Source organism: Tyto alba, unplaced genomic scaffold (genome assembly GCF_018691265.1).
Source record: "Tyto alba isolate M040663 unplaced genomic scaffold, T.alba_DEE_v4.0 Super-Scaffold_3, whole genome shotgun sequence".
Lineage (NCBI taxonomy): Eukaryota > Metazoa > Chordata > Aves > Strigiformes > Tytonidae > Tyto > Tyto alba.
In genome coordinates, this window is record NW_024881304.1 from 1,091,903 (window position 1) to 1,114,573 (window position 22,671).

Consider the following 22,671-nt stretch of genomic DNA (forward strand, 5'->3'; position numbering starts at 1 on the left):
CACCAGTCAGTTATTTTTTTAAGTGCAGTCTGAAAAGCCCTGAAAATTTCTGAAACTAAAAAGAGAACCATATGCAGTATCGTTACCAAAGAACAATTCCAGGCAAAAAAAAATTTCTTCTTAATTAATCACAAATAGGCCATTTCTTCCTACACACAGGAATCTGACTTCCTTTTGTAGGTTCTATAGAGAATGTCTCTGTCCTATGCAATTTTTTGTTATCAGGGCTAGGTAAGAATTTTCTGGAATGTCAACCCCAAATGAACCAAATCACATTTGTATTTAATACCACTGTCACTTTCACCACATGCAAAAACAACCCTGAGGTGCACATACAGACGTTATCTTCCAATAATATAAGTTGTAAGATTTTTCTAGAAAAGGGAAAAATTTGAAAATATTCTGACAGATAATACCACTTTTAAGGTTCACCTCTGAAATGTTCCCAAAACGTCATGACACAAGGGACTATAACACCTACCTCTGCAGTAATTAAAAAAAAAAAATATTGTAGGAAAAACATACTGAATCTGTAAAATTGAAATGTATTGATTTTGTTCTTGTGAACGGATGGAACTGCATTTTAATTAAAAGCCACTTTAAAATAACAGTGACACTGAAAAGACTTAAATATTTTTTAATAAAGGGACTCCTACAGTGCCTTGCCTCCCATTTACTTCTATAAGTTAGAAACAAAACAAGTCCTAAAGTGAGTCATAGCACAGAAATTTGCATAGACAACTTCAAAATGCAATCCCGCCCCCCAAAAGCTAAGGAACTGGCATTCATAGAGCTTTCTGCCATATCAGGTGATCCAAAGTTTCATTTTAAGGTATAAAAATCTTGTGGTGTTTTTTCTGCTGGCCTACCTAAACTAGTTCCAAATGTTATGCATAATGAAATACCCATGTCCATTTTCTCATCTGTTTTTTCGTCCTGAGAGCCAACAAGCAACCTGTCAGGTTATAAAACCTTTTGATATGAATTTATTTCCAGACTACTGAACTGAGATGATAGGCTTGCAAGCCCTAAGCAAGTCAGGAAAAGGGAAGGAAGCTGCTGGAAGAGAGAAGAAGTTGGCATACCTTCCCTTTGTTGAAGTAATGGATAATCTTACGGCACAGACCTTCCTTACGTTGCCACTCTGACTGAGACGGATAATGCAGGAACTCTCTCAGAGGTCTGTCCTCCCACTGAAGCAACTCACAGTACAAAAGCAAAGTAAATGCAGCCTCTGTTGGAAATACAATTATTGAACACTGAATCAATGACAACAAATAAATACTGCCCACAGGTTGAAAGGTCACTAGACCTGATTCTTAAACAGTCTGGAATTTCTGATTTACAATGTGAGAAAAAATTCTGACGTCTTAGATGATCATTAAATTATTCAATTATTTAAAATAGTAGCGAAAGCTGTTTCCTATGAACCCAATATTTAGGTACAAATCTGGCAAGTTTCTTTTTACTAGCTACTTGATTTAAATGCACAGTCAGATACGTAACTAGATTTGGGGCGGGCAGCTGTAAACAGGGCTTGGACAACACAGAAAGTGTATGGACTCTAATTCTAAGTGCTCCATAAATACTACAGTGCAAGGAAATATGGCAAATGATAATATAACAGTGGTTTTGTCATTAAAATCTTCCTCTAAATGTGATTCCACTGTTGTGATTTCTTTGCATCAATCTTCCTAATAAAACACTTCAATGTAAAATTCAAGGTGCAACAGAACAGTCGTATGGTTGCGTGGGTATAAACATACATTATTCGATTTAAGGCAACGAGCTGGACGTCAGCTTCTTATCTTCCCAGCTGCCATATTGACATTCACACAAATTTTTTCCAGAAGAATAAATCGGAGGTAACATCTCCCAATAACACTGGGAGAGTCAAAAACTTTCAAGGGGATGTTTTACTAACCTGTATAGTTCTCAGCCTGTAAGTGCATGTCACACAGCTTGTGGATATAGCGGATGTACATCTCTTCCTTGTTAATTTCAGATTTATAGAAATTCTGTGAAAGAAAAAAGAGAGTTGTTATTCTTATTGAGACCCTTCCTTCAATCATGAAAATCAGCAGCATCTGTGTATGTATAAAGAGAATACATTTTTATTGTAAAAGAAAAGTAATAATTCTTTCTGTACTCACACTGATTTAACCCACTAATTTTATTATGTCATGATTTTTTAATTCTTTTTTCAAAATGGAGGTAGTCAAAGCTGAAAGAAAAGGCGAGAGAGGTTGTAGAACCTGTGTCACAGGGATACTCGGAACACAGCTGGACAAGGAACAGCTTCCCTGAGGAACCTGACCCATCTGACCCTGCTTTAAACAGTGTTGGACCAGAGACCTCCAGGGGATCTTCACAACCTCTGTCATTCTGTTCTGCCATCTCAGTGCTTGGATTCCAGAGCTACACTTGCTGGACACAGACTCCTATTTCAACCCTTCCCATCACAGCTTTGACAACATTGCACACTAATGCAAAGATACAAAGGAAACATCTTTACCATAAGGTTAACGGTGCAGCCAATTTTCTTGTTTTCTGTTTCGTCTCCTTTCATACAGTCCCTAAGAAAGCAGAGCAATGTTGAAACATACAGCTTCAAAAAAAGTCCTTTCAAAATAAATTTTAAGCTATCTTATCCTCCAGAGTTTCTTTGGATCACAAACGAGAGTTAATCATCTACTTTCTTTTATAAAGTTCCTCTAAGAAAAATTTCTGGTTTATGGCTTAAATGGTATGAGAACTGAGTGTCCTCCTACGTGTCTGTATCTGCGAACAAGCACCTTAAATGACTGCTACTACATTTCTTACACGAATCTGAACAAAAATCAGATAATAGTGGCCAAAAATCATCTGAACAAAAGATACACTATAAAAGTGAAAAACTATTATTTAACCAGATGTAAATGATTAGTGGTTTTCTAGTCAAAGGATTAGCTCTCATAGATTCAGCTATCCAATGTAGTGTTGGCACGCTGAAAGATACAAGCCAAGTAATTTAGCCTAGATTACTAACTTTCTCGTAAGTAAATTAAATTACAAAATTTATCTTTAGTTTCTAGAGTATTTTAGAAATTATTCAAGCAGTACAAAAAGTTAAAGGCTTCAGAAATTACTAATCCTGATTTGAGAAAGTCATATTCATTTGTGAAAAAGAGACAAAATTTTTAAAGCAGTAACACAGCAAACTATCTTGAGAACTACTGTGTCAACCAATTGGCAGCTGGACTTCAAGAGACGCCTGTGTATTTCCAAATTTCAGTGCAGGTCCCTGTTCTGTTCTGCTTTGGGAATGAAAAAATTTGCTTTGTATTAAGAATCAATTAAAAACTGCTGTCTGTTCCTCAGTTAAGCATGAAAATGTATATCAGTGTATCAAGGTTGCATTGATAGCAAATTTCATTTAAAAAAAAAAAAATCAGCTCCCTTGCATTCCCTTTAAATGTGTCTCAGATATCTGGTCTTGCATTGTAGTTGTACAGCAGCTGTTGTCAGGAAACAAACAGGAGATTGGATCAAACTGGCAAGGATAACAAAAAGAGCAAACTACAAAAGCAAAGAAAAGGATTTGAGATTGCAGAATACACAGCCTAGTCACAGATTTTCACCTATAATGAGCAGCAGCGGAAGAAAAAATTATTTGAACTCCTGTCAGTTGGGTGAAGACAGAAATATTTGGGGCAGTTCTATATAGTTTCAAATTGTCATGCCATAAAAACAACTCCAAGTGTGTGTGTATATATATATGAAGTTAAAATATTTTCTTGTAAGTGAGCCAAAGCTCAGCTGTATTGACACAATAGTCCTGCAAACATCAGTCTAGAACTAAATAAAGGATGCCTAATTTGTAGTGGAGTCTTGCACACATGAGTCACCAGCTGACATGTCAGACTTCCCTCAGATGTAAGTTTTCCAGCCCTGCATGTCTAGATGAGGCATTCAGCACATCCTGGTTCAGCCAGTCATTTCTGAGATCATTCTTGCATTTAGAATCTATTTTGCTGAGTTAGGTGAGATCATTTCAATGACAGAAGGAATGAATCATTTAGCAACCGATCAATCCCTAGGTACAAAACTATAAGTTAAAAAATTTCTTTATCTTTGATGAGCATATAAGAATGAGAAATAGGGTGCTAAAAGTGTGGACTTAGGATTTTTGCTCAGAACCTAGTAGTAATGAGTTAGGCTTGCTTACATACTTGCCATCAGAAAAGCATGCAGCTTGATAAAGAATAAAAATATTCCCTGTAGAACAGAAATTTGGTAGAACCTCTTTACAAACTTCTTACACTCAGAATATATTACTGTTGTTGTCAGATACCTGTAGTCAAGCAGACGCTCCATGAGACGAGTAACTGATGTAACGAAAGAGATTCCAGTCTCCCGCCATGTTTCCTGCTCAATCTTCTCCAGCAAACTGTTCGGAGATGAAAAGACAGCAGATGAGGCTTCCAGGGCAATGATATAGTGCATGCAGACAGCCACAAACAACTTGGTTTCTCCCTCAGAAAACAAATCCACAGAATTGCTATCTTACCTGGGATAAGGCCCAAAGAGCTGGGTTCTACTCCAGGCAGCAGGAAGCAAAGACAAGGAAATGACACAATTTACAGGAGAAGGGAAAATATCTTCACATTGCCATTTAAAATATATGAAGACCACCAGTGCTCATTGCAACACCTGATTCCCACATTACTTCCATTCCCATGTAGCTTAACGTAGCTTAAGTACTGCTAACAGCAGTCAGAAGTTGGGAATCTAAACCTACTGCAAATACCTTTACTTTGCTCATCCCTCCACAAATGTTTGTCTCTAATCAGCAACCAACCAATCAACCTTGAAACACAGTTTATTTAAACTGTAAATAAATAAGGGCAATATGCTCCTGCTCAGCAAACATCTCACCGAGACATTTGTGAAGGTTGAGAGAAGGCTAGAGCGAGAACACTGAGAATCATATTTAAAAAGTGAAAAAAGAAAGCAAATTTACATGCTAGTTTCCGGAAACTGTATCTCCGGTCAAAGAACTTGCCACTTCTGTGCTGGCAAGAGTAAAGAAGTTCTGTTGGGTGTCATACATGTCCTCACAAGAGGCCAACTCTTCTGTACTGGAACGATTCTCAGCTGAGTGAGCCAATTCACATTTCAGCAGTATAGTTGAGACAGTAGAATTCAGGGTCAACTGTTTATTTCACACAGCATTTAACAACTTTGTGGAATTGTTTCCTTAAAGTTCACATTGTTCTCAGAAAAGTCAGTAGCAAATATGAACTACAACGTTGCTGGACTTTCAGGCTTTGTTTCTTGTGAATACATCCAGTCACTGTCATCTAAAAATAAGTAACAAGCTACAGTCCCTGGATTCTTAACATTTTGGGTAAAAAATATCTCTAACTAGAGCAATGGAAATGCACAATATTCCTCTTGCCAGGTGAATTAAAAAAAGAGGTATGTTCTTTCCTTCATCCCTGAAATAGACTTATGTTATCTGTACACACAACCTGCCAGGCTTCCCAAGGCTGAATATACACAAATCAAAACTGAATATATTTACATGCTTCCTAAGGATAAGCATACAGGATGCGCAGGCTTATGTATCTTGAAAATGAATGAATGTGCAATTGTAAACTCAGAAATAGAAGTATTGGTTCTAGTGAGACGAAGGTTTATGTCTCAAACTGCCAGCATGCTACTGGGGGCCACATAAAATTGTCTGGAATATATGGCTAAAATTCTGCTAATGATCTTCATGGCTCACTGAAATATTTAAAGATTTAGGGTTAACTGCTCTGGACTGACAGAATTCAAAATAAGTCCTTCTGAAATAAACTAGGATCACTGGAAATTAAATTTGGAGACAGGTCAGTAATCAAAGATAACTAAGTGGAAAGTGAGATGTAAAGTCTTTAGGTTTATCCTTATGAGTTACTGGGTTTTTGTTGTGAAAGGTTTGAGTGGAAATGCAATGCTGTGATGGACTCCGGAGGAAGCAACTTGCAACTGTTGAGCCAACCAAAACATGACCTTCAAAACCAGGAAGAAGCAAAGGTAAATGCTGAGGAAAATCTCTTTGGCTCTAGCAAGGCCTGACTTGCTAGGTAGTACAGTGTTTCTCTAAACAGTCCTAAGGCCATGATTTCACTTACTGCTAGATAAAAAGGCAGGCACTGGCTCCCCTAGCAAATCGGTTTTTGAAAGGAGGTTGGTAACTACTTACCTGCCCAGCTTTATATTCAATTTTACAGAAAGAAGACAAAGAAGAATTTAGGTTTTTATATTCTTTTCAGAAGTAGAGTGATGTATTTCTATCTCACTGAGCCATGTCAAGAAAACCTGCCGGAAAGCCGCCCTTTACTGCTTTCTCTGAAGACCAGCCCTGTAGCTGCAGCTGCACAGATCACTCCTTTGGCTCTTTCAAAGACCCGCACAACACAGAGTGAGCAGAAGCTGGCATAGCTTACAGCAGGCTGAAGAGTTCCCTGTAGTTCTCGTCACCTTTTCCTTCCGATACCAGGCTGTCCAGCTTATCGATCAACTCAGCTTCCACCTGGATAAAGAAGCGATTGGTTACAAACCAGCTGTTCATGTAGAAGATAGGAGCTCCAAGCCCTAGGAAGACTGGAAAAATATTTTACACCTCATGCCCTGGGGCTGCCCACTTCTATGCGCAAGTGATGTATTTCTCTGTGGCTCCATTAAACGGACACACTTTTCTCATTTCTCAGTGAAATAGGATGACTAAAACTCAATTATCCTTTTGCTTATCAGGGTCTAAATGAACATCCCAGTGGAGGTAACGCTTCTTCACAGGAATTTCTGAAGTTTATTCTCTTATCAAATAAATCACTCAGACACACTTCCTGTGAACCAGTATACCAGCTAAACTATATCCTGTACTGTAACAGAACATCCACGCAGAGAAACTAATTCATGGCATGATCACCACTGGTCTGCTGTGATGGTTCTGCTGGTAGGTAACTGATTTCCAGTCATCCAAGCATCACTGCAGTGGAAGATTATTTGTCCATTAAGCCTAGTTTTGTCAAGCCTCTCTATGATTATATGGTGCATTTTCCTTTCACACTTACATAAAGGGCCACAAGAGTATCATTATGTTTCTCTTCCCTTACAAAGGTTGTGAATATGTATTCATTCCCCACCTATCTAATACATCCTATTATCAAGTTTGATATCAGATATTCCCATAACATTGATTCAATGCAGAAATCAGTGTATCTAACATGAAACAAACCAATTTCACGTAGTCTTGGAAATCCTGCAGAAAACCTACTTTCAGTACTAATGAATACAAAGGTTCCTAAAAGTTGAAACTGTTTGTAGAAATATGGCTTCTTTCTATTTAAAGACAAACATGGTTTGAGTTTCTCTGGTTTTCAGCTGCCAAATTGTAAAGGAAATAAAGATGAGGGGGAGAAGCAAATCACCCAGTGGCACACAAATTAAGTTGGTGCCCTTGCTGCTGAAATATTAAAGGGAGGCCTGATTTAGTCCATGAATCAGACTGCATTGTTATTCAGTATCGCTGAAAAAATAACCTTGTTAAAACACGAGCTACTGAAAAAAAAACTTTAAAAGGGCTTGAAAATGAATTTCCAGGATTTTTTTTTTTTTTCTGACAATTAACTTAGTATTCAAAAAGTAAAGAGAAGCTCAAAATAATAAAACAACCCCTATCCTCTCTTTGCTTGTGATCTACATTGACTTGACGGAAACCAGTAACGCATCTGTCCAGCTACTTAGCATTATACTGGACAACAAATAACTTACTGGTTTCAGCAGCTAATGTTAATAAGGTTTAATACATCTTGTGCGATTTAACTATTTATTTCATTCTCACTAATTCAGATGATTATTCTGTCTTTAATCTTAGAAAGCTACAAGATATGCTTCATAAAACAGTGTGGAAATTTGCTCCACAGGTAATTTAAGAAATATTCTTGGAGCTTTATTTTAGAATACATTAGTGAGTATAAAAATTAAATTAAGGTTATGAAGAGTTCATCTTGATACAGTAAGTATAAACAGGTCCAGAAACTTAAAGCTGACTGTAGGTACTTATAACTGTGTGCCAGAGCAGGGACTGTTCTATTGTTACGCTAAAACAGGCAAAAAGAGGACTATGATCAAATGCTACAGTAATAATAATAGTAGTAAATAATAATAGTAATAATCAAGGGAGTTGAAGAGGAAGAATAAGATCCTAGTAACATTTTTGCACATAGCCTTTAATAGGTCAGGTTATGGGAAAGGTCTGTTATTCTCCTGGAACGATAGATTAGATCTGGCATTTTAATGAGTGTGCAAATAATAATCACATGAATTATGATAATTTAAATAAAAGGATTTACTACTTCAGAGCACTTATTTGCAGATACTTGCCCCCAGTATTGCCCCAAAGACAATGAGCCACTGTCATCCGAGGAACCAGTCCAAACCAATCCTTCATTATTAATACTTTGCACTTCAGGGATCTGTTTTGCAGTGGAAAACCTAAGCAATTCTGACCATGACTGGGCAACAATATGATGAAGACTCCTCTCTGTTTTGCAATCAGAGCTCACAGCAGGTGGAAACTACAGAACTGTTGTTGGGCATAATCACTCCAGGAGACCTGCTACAATTGCTTTAAAAAAACATACGGTCACAAAGTCTGTTTCAAAGCAGGGTGTAGTTTTTTAATTATACAATACCACTTTCTAGATGGTAATTGAAGACAGAGAAGCAAAGACCAACATTTTCACAAACACTGGCTAAATCTTTTCATCTCTGTTTTTGGTTCTCAGTCTGACCCATTTAATGGTTGACTAATAATCGAAGTGAAACCAATGGGAGCAGTGGGAGCCCAGCACTTGCAAAATTATTTTCTCTTCCTCATCTCCAGTATGATAAAGCACATTTCTCCTTTTTTCTGTGTTCATGAGAAACGTAGCTTGCTGTAAACCGCACTGTTTAAATAAACTTGGGAGTCTTGTAATAGGTTTGTGAATTATGCCTCAAATTTTCTGGTTTTATATATGTACACGACAACATCTTCTTCACAATCGGAAATGGATGAACAGATATGAAGTCCCTGCTTCCAGCTGGACACTGCAGACAGACAGAGCAAGAAAAAGAATACTGCGAATGCTTAGGTAGTGACTTCACCTGTTTGAAGTTGCCATTCTTTCTCTGCTCCCAGTCCATCATGTCATGGAAGATAGGGATCATGATATTCCGGACTTCTGGTTGTGGAACAAGTGTAACACCAAGAAAAGGGCCAATCATTCCCGGAATGAAGTGAATCTTATGCTCACCTGTATAACACAAAGCAACTGTAATTAAATAAAAGCCTTTTTTTCTCTGTCAATGAGAAAACAGGGAACTCCTGCAATAACAACATATGCAAAGTAGTAAGCATGAGCATTATAAAAGCAAACACATTCTTTTCTTGAAAGGACAGGAAAAACAGTATTTGCTTTACATCATTCCTTACAAAATCTCTAAGAGCATTTTTAATTTCACTGTGAAAGCCTTCAGCAAAAACTGTCATTGCATTTTACTTGCAAAGGAATTAAAACTGTCAAAAATAACCAAACTAAAACATACTAACTAGGGGGAAAAGAGGCCACAGATACTTCTAATTTATGAAGAAAAAGATTTTGAAGGGGCTGGTGAGAAAATTGGTATTTAATAGAATATATTTAGATTTCAAAGAACTACAACAGAGCTCTTCATCCTCAGTGCTATGGAAGTCTCAATTTCCTAACTGACCCCAACTTAGGACCAAATTGCACTGCAGAAACCCAAGGCATTTTGCTAACAATCTTCTATGGCATGCTTGCTGTGCAGTCGCAGAGAATAAATCAAAATTGAATCTTGTTCCAAATATGGCTATGATAAATATCTGTATCTACATGTCTAAAAATGGATTCCTCACCTCTCATTTGAATTTGTCTACCATAATTTTCTGGTTATTTGATCACTGTTATGTTGGAGAGCCTTTTATTCTTCACACAGATGCTTAGAAACTGTGATCAAGTCTGGCTATATCATCTTAGTTGTGCAAGACAGGTCAGGCTTATTCAGTATTTTATACTAAAGCATTTTTTTACGTCTGTAGTCATTTTCCTGACTATTCTCTGAACTCTGTCCTATTTGTCTTTGTCTTCTGTTTGTTTGTTTTCTGAGCTGTAGAAAGCAGGACCAGGTAAACTATTCTAGAATGAAGTGCACTTATGAAAAAATATAGGAGTAATATCATCCCTTTTCTCTTTCTCAAGGCTCTCACCTATTTTCTCAAAGACTATGGTATCCTTTTTGCTCATGGCATTTTACAGGTAGCTCCCATTCATCTGATTATCTGTAGGACAGTCTTTTGTCTGTATTGCAGTCTTTGTTTTCTTAAATAGCATTCCTACCTATATTCCTACAAATAAAATGTTCATTTTTGGCTTTTTGAATATAGTACTTGCAGCCACATTATCAACTTATCCAATCTGATTTGTACCATTCCTTTGCCCTCTTAATGATTTACCCATTCTCAGAACCTTGCATTATTTGTGATCTCTACCAGCAAACATTTTTTTTTCCCCCTCTAGAATACTATAAGCTTTCTTTGTCCTGCAACATTTCCACAGATGTTAATTTTTGGTCCCTGACAAGGGACCTAGCTGGCCTTGCTCTGATGCAGTACAGATGTTATTTAGCTTGCCTATTAATAAAATCCTGAATTACCTAAACACAAGATTGCTTCAGCACACTTCTAAAAGCACATGTCCTAGATGAAAAAATTTCCATTTACCTTTTGAAACCTGTGGTGAGATCCATTTTCCTTCATTAATTTCTTAATCAAGACATATAGGAAAAGGTCAAATAAATTGCAGAAGTGTACATTTTATCACAAAAATTGTGTTATTGTGGATGGGGCTTTTGTGGGTTTTGGTTTGGGTTTTCTGTTTTCTTTATTTTTTTTTTTCCTTGTTAAAGCAGTAACATAGAATTTATTATGCATACTAGATACCTGAAGACACCAAAAAAGAAGCTTTACTGTATGCCACTTCTGGGCATTATTATCAAACACACGTAGCTATAGTTTAGTGGTGGACTTGGTAACATTAGGTTTACAGTTGGACTCGATGATCTTGTGTATCTTTTCCAACCTAAATCATTCCATGGTTCTATAATTTTGAATCATTACAGATTTGGCGTTTGAATAATTTAAAATATTATGAAGTTGGTTACAGCTGTGAAAATTTAAATTTCTGCTTTACAGATCAGACTGCAGTCAGAGAGTAACAGTGTATCTCCATATGAACCTGACTTCAGTGCAGTTGAAGAGATTAGAAAAAGCTGATTTTATATCTGAAAATACATGAAAACTGTCACTGATGTGTCAGAACAACCAAAACCTGCCACCATCAGATTTGGGAAGAAAGCATTCAAATTCATAGGAATGTATTATTTCAAATAAAAAAGTATGATGAGACGATACAGAAGAGAGTTTTTGGTGGGAAGAGTGAAGTGCTTCCTGGTTTTACAACTCTTAAGAGAATATAAAAATTCCATGATGCTACAGAAAGTTAAAAAAATAAAAATTCCAACAGAAACCCAAAGTTCTTTGCCTTTGGCTGTTAGGTCAGAGAAGCAAGAGACATACCCAGGTTCTGCCACATGCTGAAGAGCTCATATGCCATCATCACTCTCATATCGCCGTATCTGAAAGAACAGAGATAAACTACTGCCTAATGGAACAAAAACTGGCAAGACAGTGATGTCAGAAAAAAAAAAAATATCAAATTCACATTTTAAGAAAAACAACTCGACTAATCACTGAACATTGTATTAGAAGAGCTACTTATTAATTTCTCAAGCATCTCCACATCCCAAGTTCCATAATAAATCACAGAGACTTTGGTAGAAAAAGAAGTCTCTTTTTAGAGGTGGCAGAAAAGGCTGGGAACCCAACAAAACATGTTCTTACTTATCCAGGATCTTCTTCCTCTTAGCTGGTGTGGCATTTTCTAGTTGGAGACTTGGCTGGTTTATAAACAAAACTGCCAGGCTGAAATAAGAGTTCCACACCTGTGACACAGGAAAGAAGTTTTATAACATTGCACTCCAAGGAGTAAATTTTAAACAAGTGTAGGAAGACATATGTGCCTTCATATGTAGAATCAGCCTGTTCCTTTTTGTAATGAAGACGTAATTTAACCAATATGTATCTTAACTATTGAGATACTAAACTCTTATGGATACCAATGGATTATTTAAAACCTGGTAGGAACTAAAATTAAAAAGCCCAGGAAGGTAATGCCACTAGGCTTTCCTCTTAGCACCAGAGTTCAAAACTGAGTAAAACTTGGTGACTTCCGCAAAGTTTTAAATTGTTCTTTTTCTCTAGGCTAAACAGATTTTATCCCTCAAAAAACCCTGGAGATTATATTATATCATGAATGATAGCCCTATAGTTTAGTCTGTTTTCTCAAAGAAATGAGGCTTTTGCCATCATGCTGTGTGTATATGTGCTTAGGTACATGTCTGGCAGCTTCTCCTTAGTGACAGTGAATTTGCTGTCCATTTTCAACTACACAGTGAAAACATTTCCTAAGATACTGTGTTCCTCCAAGTTTAAGGTCAATAGCCAGAAGGAGAGCCTCTGGGAGAGGAAGATCAGATCATGAATGCTCCAACTTCAGGAAAAGCACTGCCAGAGTTTATACTTTATTAGGCATGAATCTGTAAGACAGCATGCCTCATTAGCTCCACTGCTTATGAAGATACTTGTTTCCTTTGTGAGGGGCTCGCAATTTTCTTGATTTGATCTCAGGGTGTATCTGTTCTACTTCGTCTCAATTCCAGAACTCATTCAAATTCCTGTCTTTTACCAGTTAGGTCATCTTTCTCATAGATACTCAAATAAATGCTGCAAATATAATCAGCTAATATAGAGAATAGGTCCTTGCTTTGTTACTGCTAGTTTAAAAAGATGTCCACGTTTTCTCAGTATCAATTCTTACTTTAAAATCAAAGTCCGTTTCCGTGAAATTCTTATGCAGTGCAGAAGACAGGTACTGAACTGTTGTAACGATGATGCTGCAGTCAAAAAAAAAAAAAAAAAAAAGCAGCAAAAAAGAACATTTGAATCTGGGATAAAGTATTACAATGGGTGCTGCTGATTTTACTATACATACAGAGACAAGATTCTTCAGGTAATCACTGCTAGACTCGCACAGAAGTCACCTCACTTTCTATGTTGTAATAAACACTAAGTGATACAAGATTAAGAATTTTCATCATTATTGTAATTTTTGGAGTTTACATAGGAGCACTTAAAATCCTGTCTGTTTTGTATGGCCAGGCCATATAACCTTCAGTGAAATGAAAGAATACACCCATCTTTCTCCTGTTTTCAGTGGAAAGATTTTTGTTGTTCAAAGAGCAACTCAAGAAGTTTGAGCTATTTTCAGTCTTGGCTATACAAAGGTTCTTTACATGGCACACACTTAAACTCAACCTATTTGTGAGTATTTTGCCAATTCTGGATTACCTGGTATTCGTTTTTAAGTGGCTAAATACACCTTAATGAAAGGCAATCAAGGCATGTGAAAAATTCAGGAATGAATAAATAGCATGTAGATAAGGCAATGATAGTATAAAATGAAAGAGCACATCTCTGATCCACGTGAAAGCAACGTGTCCAGCAACACCACCAAACATACCTATCAGTCTAAAGGTTTATGGCAAATTATGCCAAAGGGAACCAGGTAACCTACAGCATCTGAGAGAACTACTCTTTTCATGTGGATGAACCTCATTAAATCATTGCACTTGAAATGCTGAAATCCACCTCTTTCACTTTTCATTAGCATGCTGAACTCGCAGAACATACAGCTCAGCTGAGCAGTCAGCCCTTAGGAAAACTTCCATGGTGTCGTCTTGTAATGGGAACCCATCCAGCTGTCAGTTAGTCAGTACTAATTCTATAGCTAGTTTTTCTAAAGAAACAAGAAATTAGTAAATAATTCCAGCCACCCTGTGTTCATCACACTGCTACCGTTCCAAACGGTGCAGTACTTAATCCATCAGAAGCAAGAAAATCAGATAAAATTAAGCATTAACACGGTAGATGACAACTTAACTGAGAAATAACTGTATGTAATGCACTTGGTGTCATTGCTAGGGTCTGTTCCTCCTTTTCTAAAATATCTGAGTCCTCCCTTCTGGACAGGTTAAGGAGTGATGTTTATGGGAAGAGACAGATATTTAATGTAGCTTAATTTACTGGGAAAGGGAGCTGAGAGGCAGGCCTGTTGACACCACCTGGTGTGGGTAGCTGTTCCTTGCCATGTGTTATGATGAGCTGCTGTGCCACTGCTGCCCTCAAAGCAGCTACATCAGCTTTGGGTTTAAACTTTTAACTCTTTGACACTTGTACATACTGGCAGAGTTTAAGAAACAGAATGAATACAGAAGTCCCAGTTTGGTCCAGACTGTTAAAATAACTCCAGAATTCATGTCTTGATCACCACACCTCAGTCTGATGGAATGCACTGCATCACAGGTTTTAACTGCCCAGCTGAGGAGAAAAAATTCCAATACAGAATGTCAACAGTTTATACCTGCTTCTCTACTTACTTGCTGGTGAGCAACCTCATCACCATCCAGTCTCGAGGAAAGACACTCATTTTCATCAGGTTCCGAAATACACAGAAAATCTTCAGGAGGAACTCCTATTACATAGGGAAAAAAATTGAAAAAAATCACCGGCCGCTGCAGATTAATCTATTTAACTGATCATAAGACAGATGATTAAGCTAAATGTGCTCCATTTGAGCTTTGTGTTACTAGGGCATTCACGTGAAAACAACATATATTGGGATATAGGTCTATACATTTTGTATGTATCTAATATGTACTTAACAAGTCGCAGCTCTTTTAAATCTTAACTTCTATAGTGAGATGAAGAACCTTCCTAATCTGCATAATCATATATGACTTCTCATATTATCATCCAGAGTTCAAGTATCAAATTTGCAGCTATTTTCAAATACACTGGCATCACAATTTATTTATGCATTTATTTAATTAATGTATCTGTCCAAATTTCATCGTGCTCATGCCACAAATTTGAGAAAAACACACACCCAAACCCAATAAAACTACATACACTTGGAAAAATAGTAACAGAAAACCCTATTTCTGGTAATATGCAGCAGAAAAGATGTTTTAAACACTTTCAGCTGAATATCTGCTTTTCAAAAATATCCCCAAACCTGAAGACATTTCTGTTTTTTTTTGGCTACCTGCACTGCTTTGTTTATAAAGAACAACAGCGAGGATGAAACATGCCAAGTTGTTGGCCTTGCAAACTATGACTTTATAGCTTTGTTTTTCTTCTACACAAAATCCAGATGGCACAGAAAGTGGAAGAGCAAGGTTTCTTTAAAACTGTCCTACCGTTATGTCTTAATTTGGGGCGTGGGGGGATTAATATTTTGGTGGGGTGATTAATATTTTGGTGTAACTGAGCTAAGAGTAAAGCATCAGAAGCTCCTTGACTTTTGGCCTCGATGTAACACTGGTAAGTGAACATATTGCCTTTCCATCTGAGAAAAAGTACTGGAAGTATTATTACAGCAGTATTTGAAGGAAAAAACAAAGTAATTTATTTTATTTAAGAAAAAACATTGGGTATGAAATCTTCATCCTCTGTGATACTCCTGGAACATACTCTTAGATTATCAGAGATACAACAGTGTTTGCCTTTATGGGTATAAAGACAAATTTAATTTCAATGACAAACCTTTTCACTGGTCTGATGTAAGAGCTACAGTTTAGATAGCTTTAAAAAATATCTACTAAAAACTAATATGAATTAATTTACCAAATCATTTTCCTATGAGCAATTTGAAAGTTGCCTGAAAGGTAGTAATCTCAAATCACTGTCAACCTGAGATACACTGAACCCTGCAACCTAAAGGTAAGAATCATATCATCCCAAATTTATCTCCCTCATTTATTCAGCCTCTCTACATGCACATGAACTATTTAAAAGCTGAAAGCCTATTCAGAAAAGACTTCTCACTGATTCTCCATTTGTTAGGGCAACATAAGTACCTGCCACATTACATTCTTCTTATTGTCCATATTTTATTGAGTGCTATGCTAATCAAAAGCATTTTATATAAAATTTTGTCTTTATAAAATTACTTTGCTTTTCAAACAGACTGTTGTCAGAGATACTCTTTCCTATGCAAGCTGAGATAATAAGTTAGTTTCTGCTGTTTTGAGATGTGCCATTTTAAAATGCCAGTGACAAAAAAGCCACCACCGAGGTCTGTACCCCTCACTAACCCCTTCTGTTCATGAATAGTCATAATTTAAGCTAATGTTCACAAAGTTGAGAAGCATGCAGCAAGCGGAGTAGTAAGTTTACTGCTTTCCCAAAAAAGATTTCATCTGCTAGAGACATTTGTATCCCTAAGAAGGCTTGAAATTTCTCTTCTGGCATAAAATCAACACACTCTGTAAGCAAGCTCCAATGCATATTTAACATCTAGTAAAATGCCACAGAACAACTGACTTTACATCCATCGGCTTAAAAAAACTTGTTCCTCTTGACTATGTTTTACATGGTATAATAACAATATGCTTTTACATCTAGTAACATCTATCTTGGGACTTTATTTGCTCTCAGGAAGATAATTCAGTGCCCTGTGGTCTTAAATGCCTTTATAACACAACATCTACTATTATAAAGGTGAAAGGAAGGTCCATGAATGGAGTGCCAGTGAATGGGAATGATTAGCAGAGCAAGTAATGCTGGAGGGATTCCCCTCTGCTCTCCCATTCTGAGTGAATCACCCTAGAAACATGATGTTCTGTTGTACCTTCAGTTCATCCTTGCTTTGGAAGTTGTCCAGTAAGTGCTGGAAATGAGTGTCTGACATCTGACGAAGCAAAGATAAAAGGCAGGAGACATATTCTCCCTGTTGACCAAATGAGAAACTATTTAAGTTCAGACAACCTGAAATTTCCTAAATATAAAACTCGACCTGGGGTAAAGGTATAAAGGGAGGGGTCTGAAATGGCCCCAATGCCTATGAGAGGAAAGCTGACATGCACAGAGATTAAAAATACTGCATGTTAACAGTTCTTGAATTACTGTTAATACGTAGGAGTACACTGCTTAGAGGGTCCTCCAGAGATGCCAGTTTTAAAGGTCTTTTAACCAATGTTGTAGTCTAAATAAAAATAATTTGAAATTATTAATACAGACATTAATGAATTGTCCTCCAAGCATGCAGTTTTTGACAATCACCTTTTTCAGTTACTTTATATACTATGTCTATCAAAGGTGTGACTGCAGCTCATGCAGACGTACCAGGAATTATTTAAGCTAATCGGCTCAGATACTCAGTATAGTGATGACAGCATGGGATCAGTATGGGCTACAAAAGGTGTCTGGAATCTTGTAAATATTTATCTTATTAGTGTTCATCAAGTTACACGATGTCATAGCTACAGTACTAACAGTACTCCAGTAAGATATTCCGAATATAGTTTGGGTAAGCCTACATGAGCTACAATTACATTTCTGGCCTGCAAAGCAGATGCACCCTAACCAGTTACCACAGTATCCCAAAGTGTTTTCCAAAGATGAGCTCCCCCATTTTACATATCTGAAAGCAAAGCACAGAGAAGTTAAGCAATCCATCCAAGGTAACAAGCAAGGCAGTGCCAAGAACGTACAGACTATGTCTTCTGACTGCCAGTCCCTTGCACAGCACTTTTTTTCTGTAACAATAAGCAATTAATTTGGAAAATATATGAACCGATTTCTAAGCAGTATCTAATAAGATTCCACATATCACTGTGCTGTGAAATATAAATTCAGGAAGTGGATTTTATACTTGGGACTGTTCATTCCATTTTAATTTTTTTTCTAATTGGCTCAAGCATCTACCCAGAAGCTTTGACACAGGTTCTGCCAATAAACTTTACAGGGCTGAACTTCATTAGGAAAAAAGGTGTGCTCTTTGGTGTGAGGTGGCACATGATAAACAAAAATAAGACAAATGGTAGGAGTAAAAGGAAATTGAGATGTTACTCGCCATTTGCAAGCTAGCGCTTTTAATGTTTTGTATCAAAGAACATGCCTGAAAACTACTAAATGCCCTGTCCTTTGTTAGGATTCTACCATTCGTTACTCTATCTGGACTAGTACGGAAAGATACAACCTTGTCTCTTGTGTGAGAAAGTGTACCTTGGTGTTCATCTGCCCCCAACAATACTTCTGAGGTTTCAGCCATTTGATAAAAAAGCAAACTAAAAAAAGGGATGTTCTGAGCAACTGCGTAACATCATACATTGTGCAAAAGCTACATTAGAGACTCTGAGAAGCAAAAATAGACTAAAATAGTCTAGAAAAGGCCAACAAATTCAAAAAAGAACAAAGCTGAACAGCAAAATCCTATTCTTTTTCTCCTTTTCCATTGCATGTCAAAGAAAAAATTTCTTCCCCTAGGCTTATGCTGGCAGTCTGGACAAAGTGGTGGCTTTGCCCTCTTGTCCCACCAAGTCCAACAGCTCACTTGATTTAGGATCTGTTGATTTATTTTTCAGAAGTATGTTGTGTTTTATTTGCATGAAATAATTGGTGAACCTGGACAGAACCTCTCCGGGGAGTTAAGTAAAGGGACTTGTCCACTGAGCATTATGGAATTTCTCAGTTTAAGGAATCAGAGCCTGATACTCATGTAGTCCTTGGCGAGACCCATTTAGGGGTGAAGCCCTTGGCAGCGACGCAGCTAGCATACGCCTCGAGTGCCAAACAGTAACTCTCAATCACAGCTGCAAAGACAAGCAGGAAAGTAACCTGGAAATCCACAAAAGCTTCCTGAGCCCCACTGCCTCCTGCAGACCTCACTACTGCACAGAGGAAGGAATGGATTCGTGGCTTATCAAGGGAGAAAGACAAAGCCCTGGGCATTCATGCAGCAGAGATGATAATGAGGTGCCAGTGGTGGTGAGGGACTGAACCAAAGGTTAGAGAAGCAGGAAATAGAAACTGATTGTTAGTTACTAACAGTGATTTCTGCTGTGCACTGCGGGCAACGCTGCCCTCTTACCGCCTCCTGAGACTGCGATTTACTCATGATTGTAAGCAGAGTTTGTAAAAGCACATCCAGGAGGCTCTCCACCATCATCTCAACCTCCTCCACGACATCTCCCTCCTATAGTAAGTGGTGAGCAAACAGACAGTTAGAAACTGGAGAGAACGGAATTGGCAAAGACAGTTCTGCTGAGTCAGGCATACCACAAACTCATTTTGATAGAGAGCTCCGTAACAGAGGGTCAAAGGAGTACATTCAAAATTCCTCACTGGTACCAGATACTGTTGCGATGCCAGTGTGTTTGTGTGTGTTACCTTATCAGTCTCTGCTGGAAACATTCAGGGTCACAGCCATAAAGGTAAATCTATAATCAAAGGTCTGCATACACTCTAGAACACAATGGGATCAAATTATGTTCAGGAACCTTTATTCCATGGCAGTATTATTTTAGCTTATTACTGTGATACCTTTCATCTCATTCCTTTGACACAAAACCAAAACTTGTAATTTGAAATACAAATTGGTATGAATTATATTTAGCACCATGTACTTCCTCCTTCAGAGTCAGATGGGGAAACTTCACCACGCTCTGTTTGTGAGCATTGCTTTAAATTAAAAAAAAGTTACCATTTGAGATCAGAGTATTATGAGCATCAAAGCTGGGTGTTTAAACTCAGCAGCAATTTCCAGAAGTAAGTGTGATTTCATTGATTGGATAATTTTAGAGTATTTTCTTAACATGAATCACAAAGTGCTAGTTACTGTCTCTTGCAGAACTACAAGTCCTAGAGCTGTGTAGAGCTTTTAAACTCCAGTGACATCTAAGTTCTGGGCTTGGATGAAGAAAATTAAACAGTGTCAAACCTGGTAAATGCGTGTGCTTTTTTCCCCTCCTAACAGCAAGAACACTGTGTAATCAGAATGCTCTGAGTCACACACAAAAGCAGACCCCCATTTCAGATGTTCTCCTGCTGACAAAAAGTTAGCAGAATTTCGTTTTTAAAAGGATTTCCAGAAAACCTGTATTAACCTATAAAAATCCCTCAGTCTTCATTTTACTAAATCAGTGGTGCAATCAAAAAAAAAAATAAAAAATCAAGCAGCAGATTACCAAAGAGCTGGTCTTGATTATGGAGAAGATACTACTGAGGATTCCAGAGCAGATAAGTAGCTCCTTCTGCTGTCGCAGGTGAAGGTGAATGTGGTGAAGAACTACAGGCAGCAGGATGCGCCGGGACTCTGAAAGAAGAAAAATGAGATCACAGTTCTTCCAAAAGAAAGTTAAATTTCAACCATATCAATCATGAGCCATTTGGTATCCAAACTAGCTTACCATTATACAGCACACTGGATTAAGTGGTGCAACTCCGGTCACACGGATTGTAGTACACTACACTTCTAAGAGTGATATCTAATGAATGAATAGTGCATCTAGTTTCAAATGTTCATAAATGCGGTATACGTGTTCTCAATAGTGATTCAGCTTGGAAACAACAGTTGCACACTGATACTTTCTAATGTTTTCTTTTATGCAAACTTTTCCTATTGCTTACTTTGTGTTGCTTTCCAGCTCTATTGTCACAGCTAAGAAAGCTTCTCTAATATATGCCTCTTGGAAACTGGCTAATTCTTCTCTTTTAGCTGGCTTGCAGACCTTAATCTTATTAAAGAAAGGAGAGCAAGTCGCAGCTGTAGAAAACAGTAGCCTAAATGAAGGGAGGAGAGGGAAGAGATTGAGAAAAAAGTGGCAAGATGTCAGCAAACAGACTGATAGGGGGAGACTGAAGGAAAGGAAGTCACCACCATATGGGAGGCAAGAAGGAGAGAATGTCTCTTCCTTTAATCATAAGACCTGGAGTACGTAGGGTGGGCAGGCAGGCAAAAGATAACTTTGGAAACTAGATTCACCTTCCCAGGGGCAGACAGGACACGGGAGAGATTGCTGACCTGGGAGCGTTGGGTGATGGTTCCATGGGAAGGAATAGGACAGGGGTCTACTATTATGTTGGGTGGAAAACGTGGCATCTGTACAGTCACAGTGGCCTTGTGATGCTTCCTGGTTTTTGAGGATGCAGTGAGATGTCACGGTGCTATGCAGCAACTAAAAGCATCATCAGTTGCCAATATCATTGTAAAGGAGAAATTAAGGTTAGCGGAACGGATTAAATCCCTGGACCATGTGGATAAAGTTACACCTGGCTTTACTGAGAAGACAGAAGAGGAGGTTTTTGCCCATGAACTAGAATTAGATAAAATTCACTGCCTCTTTCACAGACACCTATGGACTAATCTACTCCTTCTCTATACTCTCTCATATTTTCTGAGATGAATTAAGAAAAAAAAAAAGTATGAACAATGACAATGGATGGTTTAAACACGATTCTGCGTTGTTATCATTCTAACCTTACACTGAGTAGAATAATTTGAGTGCACTAACTTGAGATCCTTACTACAGGGAAGATAAACCCAATGGTGCTTTTTATCTTCGACTATTACCTTCATAACTTCTTTCATTCAGACTTTTATGTGTGGAATAAACTTACAATCTTCAGCCCTTCTTCATTCAATTAATTTTTAAAGAATTACTAGTATGTTGAGCTAAAGAAATATTAAAGTGATATAAACATACTTTAAAAGAATGTGGTGGTTTTCTTACATAACTTGATCTCCCTGTTTCTCTTTCTCAGACAATAAGCTTGCTGGGAAGGAGGTTATCTTCCTATCCATGACAACAACGGAAGAGTAATACAATCTACCAAGTGAGATTTGGCAGTTTTAATAATTGACTTGATTTGTTAATGTACATATTTTTATCAACCTTTAGCAACTACAATTTATCCATGAACAATTTATAAACTACTTTTACCTTAGGAAAACTTATGAAGTACATGCAGTGAATATATGTAACAGCGATACCACCCAGATCAATAATTACCAAGATCATTAGCATTCAGCAGTGCATTATTTGCACCAAAACAACTGCAAAAGAAATGTAATATGCTCCTACTCTTAGTTAGCAGCAAGGCTGAGACTCACCTGAGAAAGAGAAGAGGCGGCTGTCAACAGTGCGTGCGATAGACTGTAGCTTAACAACATCCATCGATTGCCCGATGTGCACTGTACTGGGCATGCTGCCCAGAGTACCCCTCACGAACTCTGCTACTTCCTGCACAGTGAACATCTGCAACAGCTCATCAAAGATAGCAGGGAAGGAGTTCAGCAAAGCAGCCTGGAACAAGTAAATGAAGAAACTGAAACTTTTGAATTCTGCGACTGCAAGTTAAATGCAGTGAAACAGAAACATCAGTAAAACGGAATGAAAATTTGCAAAATCAATCTAAGAAGTAGCAAAATCTACTAAATAGTGTGCTATGGCTGGTGCTAATGTTTTGCAATACCTAAAGATCATAGTGAACAAATCACATGTAATGTATAAAAATCAAGTGCTGCTGAAATACTAAGTCTTATGATAAGTTGAGCACATATATCCTGTGGATCATCAAAAGGCTGTATTTTAGGACACAGCTTACAAACAGAAAAAAAA

At 37.6% G+C, this 22,671-nt stretch overlaps 1 protein-coding gene across 15 annotated transcripts in view; it reads right to left on the reverse strand.

Moving 5' to 3' along the window:
• Positions 1-22,671, reverse strand: part of DOCK3 (dedicator of cytokinesis 3) — a 221,282-nt gene that overhangs the window by 34,634 nt on the left and 163,977 nt on the right. For 11 of the 15 annotated variants that reach the window (XM_042799358.1, XM_042799352.1, XM_042799357.1 and 8 more), the window contains 15 exons: positions 22,164-22,356; positions 20,239-20,366; positions 19,101-19,247; positions 16,902-17,000; positions 14,647-14,741; positions 13,029-13,104; positions 11,993-12,093; positions 11,669-11,727; positions 9,178-9,326; positions 6,474-6,559; positions 4,550-4,576; positions 4,334-4,429; positions 2,516-2,576; positions 1,925-2,018; positions 1,086-1,234 (listed from right to left, as the gene is read on the reverse strand). In XM_042799358.1, the coding sequence (XP_042655292.1) occupies positions 1,086-1,234; positions 1,925-2,018; positions 2,516-2,576; positions 4,334-4,429; positions 4,550-4,576; positions 6,474-6,559; positions 9,178-9,326; positions 11,669-11,727; positions 11,993-12,093; positions 13,029-13,104; positions 14,647-14,741; positions 16,902-17,000; positions 19,101-19,247; positions 20,239-20,366; positions 22,164-22,356 (1,560 nt within the window). The remainder of the gene's footprint in view (positions 1-1,085; positions 1,235-1,924; positions 2,019-2,515; positions 2,577-4,333; positions 4,430-4,549; positions 4,577-6,473; positions 6,560-9,177; positions 9,327-11,668; positions 11,728-11,992; positions 12,094-13,028; positions 13,105-14,646; positions 14,742-16,901; positions 17,001-19,100; positions 19,248-20,238; positions 20,367-22,163; positions 22,357-22,671) is intronic. The other 4 variants (XM_042799365.1, XM_042799360.1, XM_042799354.1 and 1 more) reach the window with 2 other exon arrangements.